The sequence below is a fragment of the Mustela erminea genome, chromosome 6 (assembly GCF_009829155.1).
Source record: "Mustela erminea isolate mMusErm1 chromosome 6, mMusErm1.Pri, whole genome shotgun sequence".
In the NCBI taxonomy this organism is placed as follows: Eukaryota; Metazoa; Chordata; class Mammalia; order Carnivora; family Mustelidae; genus Mustela; species Mustela erminea.
Genome location: NC_045619.1, coordinates 726,205 through 737,323, shown reverse-complemented (window position 1 = coordinate 737,323; position 11,119 = coordinate 726,205). Strand labels below are relative to the sequence as shown.

Sequence of the window (11,119 nt, the reverse complement as noted above, 5' to 3'; positions counted from 1 at the left end):
GGTGTGGGGACGTGGCCAGGCGGCACAGGCGGGGGCACAGCTGGCCTGAGCTGGAGGGGACAGAGAGGGAGACGCCCCGGCCTGGCTACGAGCTGTGCTCCCTACCGCCCGGGAGCAGGGGAGTCCCTGAAGGACCCATTTCACAGATAGGAAGGCAGGTTCAGCGTGGAACCCCTGGGGGCCCAGACCCCAAAGGGGCCGGTGTTCCTGCGCTGTTGATCCCAGAGAGGCAAGGCCCCTGTCCTGAGTCCAGTCAGGCCCGGGGAAGCCCCCAAAAGGAGGTAGAGGGGGCTTGCTTAGGGTCCACTTACGGTCCACTGTGGGCCAGGATGGCACCTCCTTGTGCCTGCGCCACGGTGCACCCCAACTCGGGCCAGTGGGGCCCTCTCTGGGCCCCAAAGAAGCTGAGCATGCAGCCCCGCCCGGGGGACCAGCGCTGAGCTGACACAGGGTGACCTGTGGGCTGCGTCCTCCCCAGGACAGGGGGCGCCCCAGCCCCCACAGCCGGTGCTCCTCCCGGGTCAGGGGTGAGCTGGGCCCACAGGAAGCAGGAGGGACGGAGCAGGGAGGCCGTGGTGGCCGGCATGGGGGAATCTCAGCCGGAGGGTAAAAGCCCAGGTCTTTCCATTTCTCTGCGGACTTGGTGGCTGTGCCTCCCCTCCCCGACAGGGCCTGCGCCAGCCCAGGAATGTGCCTAACCTGGAGAGCGGGGTCAGCAGAACCCCCACCCCCAAACCTCCACTTCTCTTTCCTGTCAGGTGTGTCCAGCCACAGCTGCCCCCGCTCTCCCCTGTCCTGGTCGCCCCCCCAGAGGACCTGGCCTTGACATCTCCAAACCCAGCCTGGCCTCCTGCCTCCAGGGCTTCACAGGGCGCTTGGCCCCCACCGCCCTCAGAGGACCTGGCTCTGGATCTCGGCAGAGGGTCCACACAGCGCTGTGTGAGGCTCTGCCCCCACCCCCGTGGTGACTCAGTTGCCCTGCTGTGGGGTAGGGCTGCAAGCCTTGGTGCCTGACCAGCCGGGCCGGAGCCTGGAAGGAGGCGGAAGGATGTAGCAGCCGGCCTGAGGCCCACCACGCACGCCCGGGCGTGACCGGTCTCGTCCACGGGGGCCGCAGGCTGCACACACACCTGCTCCCCTGTTCCCAGTGTGCGCTCTGCTGTCTGTCTGAGCCCGGACGCGGGCAGACCCGACACTGGGGAAGCTCTGGGAGAGCCCAGCCAGCTTGCGCCCCTCCTGGGCCCTGGGGTGGAGCTGCCGCCAGCCCCCCGGAAAGCCCTCAGAGTCAGCAAGCCCACTTGGGGAGGCAGCAGGAGTGAGCAGGGGGCAAGACCTGGGGGCGTGTCCTGGCCAGGGCCATCCCTTCCCTGCTTTCCCATCCACAGTCACTTTCTGGGAATAGGGAAGTGGCCCTGAGGGGGAAGCTAGCCGCCCCCCCCACTTCTTTCCGACCGGATGCTCTGTCCAGGCCACCTCTGGCCTGGGGGCGGGGGCAGGGACAGGGGCAGGGCAGGGCCCCTCCTGCAGCAGGCCCTCTGACCTCCCCTAGTCTGTGTTGGAGCCTAGACTTGCTGCAGGGGTGGGGAGTCCAGAGCTACAGCAGCCCCAAACCCCTCTTCATTTAGTAGTCCCCAAGTCTCCCCCCCACCCAGAACAACATGATAAGGCAGGAGTCCTTGAGCCCAGGGTCATGGCTCAGGGTCACCAGACTGTCCCTCCTCCCTCACAGGCTTGGCCAGCAGCCTGTGAATACTGATGTGCCCCAGTGGCCACCATTTCCTGAGCAGGGTCCCAGGAGCCTCCACGCTCTGATCCTGCACGTCTTGGGACCCAAGTGCCCAGGTGCCTCTCCGCACCAGCCCTGGTCAGGCGCTGGGGATGCTTCCAGGGGGCAGACCTGGGTCCTTCTGGCAAAAGCCACAGAGAGGGGAGTCTGGACGACAGCATAGGCTGGAGGGGGCCTCCTGGGGCTCCCTTGGCAGTTGCCCAGCTCCCCACCCTGCCTGTGGCTGCCATGATCTACCCCTGCCCACAGGCCTGGGGCCACCGCCAGCAGCATGGAAGGGAGCGGGCCAGCCGAAGCACCGGTTCAGGGAGGCTTGGGCGCCAGCTCGTGTCCCCAGGGTACTGAGGACCACACAGGCCTTGGTCAGTGCAAATCTCGTCCTTCGTGCCTGAGCAGAACTTTGGGGCCTGCCGACTTTCCCTGGACCCACTGGCATTCCACCAGCGCCCAGCATGGGGGGCTCACTCCCTGGCCATCCTTCTCTGATCCGCGGAGGGGGGACCCACAGGCCCCGGGAACCCAGGCTTAGCGGCTCTGCGCTGGCTGGGGGCCAGGGGCTGGCAGGGAGGGCCTGAGCCAGCCTGACCTGCTCCTGGGTGGGGCTCGCACCCTGGCTGTGACTCTCGTGTCTGCTTAGCTGGGCCAGCTGCCACCCCGTGGGCCGCTGCTGTCTCTGAGCTGCCATGTGAAGGCAAGGCCCGGGCCGGGGCTGAAGCGGGGTGTGTGTGAGCGCTGAGCACAGGCAGGGTCGCAGCAAGGACTCCCTGAGTGCGCCTCTCCAAGGCCGTCCTGTGTCCTGAGCTCAAGTTAGCTGGGAGCAGGCCCTCAGGGGTCCGAGCTCTGGGGATCTTGGGGATCCATCTGTAGGGGAGAGTTCCTCCATAGCCTGAGCCTGGTCCGAGCAGCCCGCGCCGCAGCCCAGGGACTGTCCCAGTCACCACCGCTGTAGGCCCTGAGCCCCAAGGCCCTCTGGGACTCAGGACACCAGCCCCTTCCCCTCTACAGAGACCTCCCGACTGGCTCCAACAGCACAGCTCGGGTCCAGCCCACGGCTCTGCTGTTGCCCCAGCCTGCACCCTGGCCATCATGGCGCCGAGAGCCCCCAACCCCCTCCCTCTGCTCTGTCAGCCTTGGAGACTCAGCCGAGCTGGGCCTCCTCCTCCAGGAGGCCCCCACGTGGGACCCAGTGCCTGCACAGCTCCTGGCCCGGGGCCAGTGAGAGCCGCAGGCCAGGCAGAGGCAAACACAGGCGCAGTGAGCTGCTGGCTCCTTGGGGACCCCCACCGTGGCCCCCATGCGTCTCCTCATCTGTGCGCGGGAGGTTGAGCCACACAGGGCAAGGGGCCTGTCCAATCCAGGCACCACCCACACAGGCCGCTGGACGCTCCGTGGCTGGATTCCGAGGGGCGGCAGGCAGGCAGCGGAGGCCCCGCAGGTGGGGCGTGGGGCTGCCCTCCCCTAGCCCCATCCAGCCCGGGCTCCTGGGCCTTGAGGGTCTCAGTGGGGTCGGGGTGGAGCTGCCAGGGTGTACCGGACCTCCTGGTCCCAGCGAAACCCCGGACTCACTCGACGAAAGCCTGGGCTCGTACCCCGGACAGCAGCTCGACCAATCCACCACAGCCATGTCCGCGAGGGGCCTACTGCACGTCATGGACAAGCGCTCCCACACATCTTCCCAGATCCTCCCCCCGGGTGCTCAGAGTCCCCACAGATGGGAGACCCAGGCTAGGAGAGGTCAGGGATGTGTCCACAGCTCTGGCGTGGGCGGTGGCAGAGCAGGCATGTGGCCTGGCTGCTGGATGGGGCTGAGCTGAGGCTGCCTGGCTCAGAGGAAGGAGCCCTGTGGGGGAAGGAGTCAGGGAGAGGTCGGGAAAGGAAGGCCCAGAGGTGGGAAGCCCCCGCTAAGTGTCCAGGAAGCGGGTACGGCACACGCCTTGCATATCATGGAGGCAGCCTGATCCTGATCCCCAGCCGGAGGGTCCACGTGAGGCCAGGACTCCTGCCTGGAGGCCCACTGTTCCCGTCGCCGCCGCCAAGGCTGGCTTTGGGGTGCCCAGTGCAGCTGCCCTTGGGTCCACTCGACTGGGGACCTGGCCTCTCTCCCGGTTAGGCGTGGATGTTCTCTGGGCTTCTTGGTTTTTCAGGATCTCCTTGGCCAAGAGCATGGTGAGCTGTCGCCAGGCCCCAGTGGCTTGTGGGATCAACGGACTTTGGTGGTACCAGGTGGGCTGTCAAGCTCTTGAGTGCAGGCTGGCCTTGGCCAAGGGTCAGGTCAGGCCGGGCTCTCCCGGGGGGGGAGGCCAGAGTTCATGCAGCCACCCCTGCCCATGGGCTCCCACTGGTTTTCACCCCACCCCAGCCTAGGCTCTATCCTGTGTTGCAAAACCCTGGCCCGGTTCTGCTGGCTCCCTCCCTAGCAGGTGAGAGGCCACACAGAGTTGAGGCAAGTGGAGGCCAGAGGCAAGGCCCTCCCCGCCTCGCCAGGCTGCCACTGTGGGCGGCTGCTGCAGGACTGGGGGCTGGGCCCAGCTGGGGGCCAGGGCAGGAGGGAAGCGGCTGCAAAGCAGACACCGTCTGGGAGACAGCAAGCCAGGGGCACGGGCTGGGGAGAGGAGCCCCCCGGGAAGGCAGTGGGAGTGCAGGCCGGAGGGGCTGAGGCTGAAGGCTGTGACCGTGGGCCAAGTCACGGGGACTCACCTGATGGCCAGCCCTGGGGGCAGGGGCCGCAGCAAAGTAATGGAGGGTGGGAACTGGGAAGACTGGTTGCAGAGGAAGGGGCTACGGGCCTGAGGCTGCGAGCAGGGAGGGAGGCCCAGAGCGCAGGCGGGGAGCGCGGGGGCGATGGGCCGAAGCGCAGAACCATGGGCAGGCGAGCGATGGATGGGGAAGGTCAGGGACCCTCCAGGACTGCTCTAGGTTGAGGCGTATGAAGAGGCCAGGGCAGGGCTGACCAAACCTGTGGGATGCTAGGGGGAGCTGGAAAGGGGCATATCGAGGACGCCTTAGTTGTTGGTGTGGGGACTGGGGCAGGCAAGACAGCCAGCGAATGGGGAAAAGGGCCCAGGGCAGGCCTGAGCCCCAGGGTCTGGGGGAGCGCAGCAGAGCACTCCCTCCTCATCCCCCAGCTCTGCGGGTGTGTTCATAGGCATGTGAGAGTGTGCGTGCATGTGTGTGAGACAGACTGGGGGTGTCTTCTGCCCGCCCCTCCTCCTCCGTAGTCCCGGAGACCAGCCTGCCTCCGGTCACCACGGCAACAGCGCAGCCCCTCCCGCCAGCAGGACAGGGTGACCTATGGGGCCAGCTGTTTCCAGAGCCAGGGGCGGGCAGGGAGCCTCGGGGGGATCCTGCCCGGCTCTCCACCTCAGCAAACAGCTGCCTGGAGAGGACAAGGCCTGGAAGAGGCACCTGGCTCGGGTGAAAGGCTGCCTCTTCAGCAGGATGGCCCCATGCATGGAGGTGTCCACAGCACAGGGGCCTGAGCCCCCACACACCTGGCAGGGTGACGGGAAGCCAAGGGACAGGCCTGGCTCTCTGTGGTCGGGGGCAACAGGATAAGGACCCCGCACCTCAACCTTCCCTCTGAGCCCACGACTGGTGGCCCCCACACCGCCGTGTGCTGGGGTATCTCCAGGCCTGCTGCTCAGGGACTTCCTGGCTGGGCCACAGCTACCTGTGGGCTCCAGAGCCTACTACCTGCATCTGAGGGGCCGCAGACAGGACACACCTCTTTCTGAGGAAGTGTGACAACACGCTGCTTGAGGCTGGGGAGACTCAAGGTCTTCACATCAAGACTCAGGAGCTCCCCCCTCCCCCGCCCCAGGATACTGGCTTCCCAAGGCCAAGGACCCACTGGGCACACAGACCAGGGTATGTAAGGAGGACTGGCCTGGAGCCTCACCTGAGGGGCTGGGGCCCACTAGGGAGGCCACCCGAGACCTCAATCCCTGTCCAAGGAGTCAGGCCTGCCTCAGAACCACATCTTGCTGTGGTCACCACCTCGACCCCGAAGACCCTACATCAGCCCTACTCTCCCAACCCCAGCACAGGCCATAGGTCTGGAAACCCATTAGAGCCTGAACTGAGGACACTCACTCTCCAGGGGTTAGGCTCTGGGACCCTCTGCTGGTCCTTGGAAGGACCCCCAAGAGGACAGTAGCCCTTCCTTCCTTGCCAGCGCTGCATGGATTCAGCCAAAGGGGTGGGCTCCTGCCTCCTACCTCGGATCTGACTCTGTGGGAGCCCTGCCCTCACAGGCCCATGCTGCAGGATGGTGGATAGAGCTCCTGTAAAGCAAGAGCCCAAGAGCTGGACCAGGAGAGGGTCCACTTTCTGATCTGGGACAGTAATAGAGGCAGTGAATGGCAGTGAAGGCCGGGGGGCTTGGAGGAGGCTGGGTGTGCTGGGGGAGCGAGCAGGGCAGGCCCCGGAGACAGGGGAGTGTGCGTGTCTGGGGGGCACTCCTGAAGGCTGTGGCTGCCACGGTTAGACCCCAGCTTGGCCCACAGGCGCCACAAAGGCCTCACACAGCACCCACAACGCCAGCACCTTGGCCTCTCGGCTTCCCTAACCCTCAACCCTCTCTGAGATGGGGAAAGGAGCCAGCGGGCGTGGAAGCCTCTTCTGTGGCTGCTGCAGCTGGCAGGCAGCTGCTTACACCGAGTCCCGGGCAGGTCAGGCTGGTGACCTTGGGCCCAGGTCAGCAACTCCTAAGGGCTGACCACTTCATACAGGTGATTCTGTGTAGCCCTGAAGGCGCAAGTGGACCTCGGTTGTCTCGGGCCCTGACTGCCATGATCGAGGTGGAGTCCCTAGGAAAGGCGGCAAGCCGCAGGGCCTGGAGGACAGCCAGCTGGGTGGAGAGCGGGGACCGGTGTTCCAGGTATGGGGACAGCAGAGCAAAGGTTCCAGGGAGGGGAGGCGTGGCCAGGTAGGGACCTCGGGCTGCGGGCTGGAGGTCAAGCCCCGGTCAGAACGTTGGCCCCGGGGCGAGCAGGGGGCGCCACGTCAGGGGCTGCGAGTTCCAGAGCGCGGACGCTGAGCGGGGTCCTCGCGGGTCCTCGCGGGGGAGGCACGGCGCCCCCCGCGCTGGGCCGGCTGCGCGCGAGGGGGCACGGACGGCCGGAGACCCAGTCGCACGGCCCGAGGCACACGGGGGTCGTCTCCTGGACTCCCGTCCCGGCTCGGGACCCCGCGCTCCCGACAGTCCTCGCCGGGCAGCCGCCCGCTCCGAACGCTGCGGAGGTGGGCGCGCGTTCCGCCGCTGACCTTCCCCGGCACGGCCTCGGGCGGGACTGGTGAGTCCCGCCCCGCCCACGCGCTGCCATTGGCTGAGGCATCGGGCCCTTTGGAAACCCCTGCTACCATTGGCTCGCGCGGCCCCGCCCCACACGCCTCGGCCACCGCCCGCGCAGGAGCTGCGCGTGCGCGGTGTGCGTGCGTGCGTGTCTGTGTGCGCGCGTGTCTGTGTGTGCGTGTACGCGCGTGCGCGCGCGCGGGGGCGGGCTGACGTGTACGGCCACGCCAGGCTGCACGGCCACGCCACGCTGTGCGCCTCCGCGGCTCCACTACAGCGAAGCTAGTTCCGGGCGGATCACCGCGCTCCCCCGGCACACCGGCCCTCGCCGACCCGGGGGTGGGCGGCGGGCAGCGCCCAACCCGCCAGACCGTCGCCTCGGCCGCCCGCGCGCTTTCCCGGGGGCGACCCCGCGGCGCCGACGGCGGCGGAAGGGGGCGGGGTTCCGTTCGCCCCGCCCCCGCGGAGGGATACGGTCGCCGCGGCCCAAAAGCCCGGGGCGAGGCGGCCGGGGCGTGTGAGCGGCTCTCTGCGCGCGTGCACGCGGTCCACGCGCGGCTCGGCCCGGGGCCCCTGCGCCGCGCGGACTGCCTCGCCCGAGCGGGTCTCGGCGCTACCGCTTCGCGCCGCGGCCGCGTCCGTCCGAGGCTCGGGGCCCCGCGCGGCGCCGGGAGGCCGCCCTCTCGCGTCTGCGGCCGCGCGGGGAGCCGGGCCGGTGAGCGGCGGCGGAGAGCCCGGGGGCCGCGGGCCCGCGCGCCGCTGCCGCCCGCGATGCTGCTCTCCAAGTTCGGCTCCCTGGCGCACCTGTGCGGGCCGGGCGGCGTGGACCACCTCCCGGTGAAGATCCTGCAGCCAGGTACGCGCGGGGCCGGGGCGGGGGCCGGGGCGGGGGCCGGGGCTCGGGGCCGGGGCTCGGGGCCGGGGCGGGGGCCGGGGCCGGAGCGGGGGCCGGGGCCGGGGGCCGGGGCGGGGGCGGGGGCCGGGGCTCGGGGCCGGGGCGGGGGCCGGGGCGGGGGCCGGGGCGCGGGGCCGGGGCGCGCCGGGCCGCACCAACCCCGCCCGCGCGCGGTCCCCACAGTCAAGGCGGACAAGGAGAGCTTCGAGAAGCTGTACCAGGTGGGCGCCGTGCTGGGCAGCGGCGGCTTCGGCACCGTCTACGCGGGCAGTCGCCTCGCCGACGGGCTCCCGGTGAGTCGGGCCGCCGGGTGGACCCCCGGTTTCTCGCCCGCCGCGCGTGCCGCCGCGTCCCCGCCGGGCCTGACCGTCCGTGTGTCCCCCCCCCCCAGGTGGCCGTGAAGCACGTGGTGAAGGAGCGGGTGACCGAGTGGGGCAGCATCGTGAGTGCGGGCGCCGTGGGGCGGACGCCGGGGTCGGCGGGGGCGGGCCGCCGCGGCGCGGGGCGCGCTGACCGGCCGCCGTGTCCCCCCAGGGCGGCGCGGCCGTGCCCCTCGAGGTGGTGCTGCTGCGCAAGGTGGGCGCGGCGGGCGGCGCGCGCGGCGTCATCCGCCTGCTGGACTGGTTCGAGCGGCCCGACGGCTTCCTGCTGGTGCTGGAGCGGCCCGAGCCGGCGCAGGACCTCTTCGACTTCATCACGGAGCGCGGCGCCCTGGACGAGCCGCTGGCGCGCCGCTTCTTCGCGCAGGTGCTGGCCGCCGTGCGCCACTGCCACGGCTGCGGGGTCGTGCACCGCGACATCAAGGACGAGAACCTGCTGGTGGACCTGCGCTCGGGCGAGCTGAAGCTCATCGACTTCGGCTCGGGCGCGCTGCTCAAGGACACGGTGTACACCGACTTCGACGGTGAGCGCGCCGCCGGCCGCCGGGGACGCCCGCGGGGGCCGCTGACTGTTGGAGGCCGCGCGCGTGCGGAGCGGGTTCGCGGTGGGGGGGGGGGGGCGGGCTCGAGACCGCCTCCGCCGGCGGGGCTGGGGCGCGGGGGGCCGCGGGCGGGGGCGGGGCGCGGGGGGCCGCGGGCGGGGGCGCGCCGGGAGTGCCCGGGCCTCCCCGTGCGTGGGGCGGACGCTGCGTGCGTGCCGAGCGGGGGCGGCGCCGCAGAGATCCCCGCATTGCGGAGCGCGGGGAAGCCGGGGCTGCCCGCGCCTGCGTCCCCCGCGCCCCGCCCGCGCTGTCCTCGGCTCGCATCTGTTTGTTGTGAAACCCGAGCCTTGGCTCATGTGACCCGCCCCTCCCCCGGCCGGGCGGGCCAGCTGGGGAGGCCGCGCCCGCCGGGCTTTTCCAGGGTGATGATGGGCAGGATTTCTGGAGGCCGCTGCCGCCTAGGGGCCGGCCTCCCGGGGGACTGGGGCGGGGTGGGGCTCGGGGGCTCGGCGCTGGTCCCTGGGCGAACGCCCTGACGGCCCCGCGCCCCCGCCCCAGGCACCCGGGTGTACAGCCCCCCGGAGTGGATCCGCTACCACCGCTACCACGGGCGCTCGGCCACGGTGTGGTCCCTGGGCGTGCTGCTCTACGACATGGTGTGCGGGGACATCCCTTTCGAGCAGGACGAGGAGATCCTCCGCGGCCGCCTCTTCTTCCGGAGGAGGGTCTCCCCAGGTGCGTGGCCGGTGCGGGGCTGGTGCTGGGAGCCGGAGGAGCCCGCCCCTTCCTGACCCTGCACCCCCCCTCCCCGCAGAGTGCCAGCAGCTCATTCAGTGGTGTCTGTCCCTGCGGCCCTCGGAGCGGCCCTCGCTGGACCAGATCTCCGCGCACCCCTGGATGCTCGGAGCCGAGGGGGGCCCCGCCGAGAGCTGTGACCTGCGGCTCTGCGCGCTGGATGTGGACGACGGGGCCAGCACCACGTCCAGCAGTGAGAGCTTGTGAGGAGGAGCCTGGGCCTGGCCGGTGGGAGCCGGAGGGACCAGCCCCGCCCGAGCCGGCTGCTGCTTGCGGAAGCGGTGACCTCTGGCGCCGGGCTCTCTTCTTTGCTTTTGAGTGCCTTTCCGAACGCTGCTCTCACGGGACTTGGTCCTCTCAAGCTCTGTCTGTCCAAAGACGCCCCGGTCGACGTGAGGTCCGGCCCGGGCCAGGCAGGTGCGGGACCCTGAGACTGTCCCTCTCCTGCGCTGCTCTGGGCGGCTGCCGTGCTGGCCCTCCGCGCCTCCCGCATCGGACTGTGGGACCAGGAGCACGTCCCGTGGCCTCATCTCACCAGGGACGCGGGGTCCCTTGTGCCCACTTCCCGCGCCCGCTCGCCTCCGGTATTCGTCCGGGCACGTCTGTGCACAAACAATGCAACAGCGGGGCCTCTGCTGCCCGCGCGCCCGTGCCCACCCGAGGGTGTGTGCGCCTGCGCTCGTCTGCTTCTGGTCTGACCCCGAGGAGGGCTATTTATTGTCTAATTTATTCGTGAGGTTCTCTCCTGCCAGCGCCCCTGGCACCTCTGGGCCTGGAGGGCGGGGCGTGGCTGTGTGTGGACCCCAGGTCCTGATCCTACCTGTGTCTGTCGGAAGATGGACTTGTACAGCGGCTAATTTAAGGGGCGAGGGGGACCCCCGCCGCCTGTGGCTCTGTGCCTCGGGGGTGAGGGGAGTCGGGTAGGGGTGGGTTTTAAATTATTGACCTTGTACAGTTTGCTTGTTGGCTCTGGAGGTGGGGGGTGGGGGGACAGAGTCTCAAGCGTTAATTTATTGTAGCAGCTGTGTTTCCGGGTCGCGGGGTGCGGGCACCGGGTTGGGGTTTCTTTCCGCTCCCAAGTGAGATGCCGGGAGATCATATTTTTTATACAGGATTTCAATTAAATTGTTTTGTATATAATTTTGTGTTTATTGGGCAGGACGGTTGGGTGAAAGGGCCGGGGAAGGGGCCCCCGGGCGGCGCCTTGTCACCCCGTGGCCCCCATTCCCGCCACTGCCCCGAGGGCTTTTGCCACCCCTAGTCTGGAGGTTGTGCCTGTGGGTGGTCCCCGGGGGGACCTTCTTGCTTCTGTTACTAGAGATGCCCAGAGGTGGGAAGGAAAGGTGGCCTTTGCTCAAGCCACTCAGGGAGAGGGGTCTGCACTGTTGGGCAGACGGTTGGAAGGGGTTTTGGAGGATGAGTAGAAGT

At 69.3% G+C, this 11,119-nt stretch overlaps 1 protein-coding gene across 1 annotated transcript; it reads left to right on the top strand.

The window, feature by feature from the left end:
* Positions 1-7,540: 7,540 nt before the first annotated feature.
* PIM3 (Pim-3 proto-oncogene, serine/threonine kinase) lies at positions 7,541-10,831 on the top strand. Its single transcript, XM_032345866.1, has 6 exons — positions 7,541-7,935; positions 8,158-8,267; positions 8,366-8,416; positions 8,509-8,878; positions 9,455-9,631; positions 9,711-10,831. Exons 1-6 carry the CDS (start codon positions 7,851-7,853, stop codon positions 9,896-9,898), a joined length of 981 nt encoding a protein of 326 aa, XP_032201757.1. The 5' UTR covers positions 7,541-7,850; the 3' UTR covers positions 9,899-10,831.
* Positions 10,832-11,119: the final 288 nt, after the last annotated feature.

Bases quoted from the DNA above. Each gene is read 5' to 3' on its own strand.
- PIM3 (XM_032345866.1), top strand. From the start codon at position 7,851: ATGCTGCTCTCCAAGTTCGGCTCCCTGGCGCACCTGTGCGGGCCGGGC. The intron at 7,936-8,157 runs GTACGCGCGGGG...CGGTCCCCACAG, and splicing joins GGTGAAGATCCTGCAGCCAG to TCAAGGCGGACAAGGAGAGC. The intron at 9,632-9,710 runs GTGCGTGGCCGG...CCCTCCCCGCAG, and splicing joins CCGGAGGAGGGTCTCCCCAG to AGTGCCAGCAGCTCATTCAG.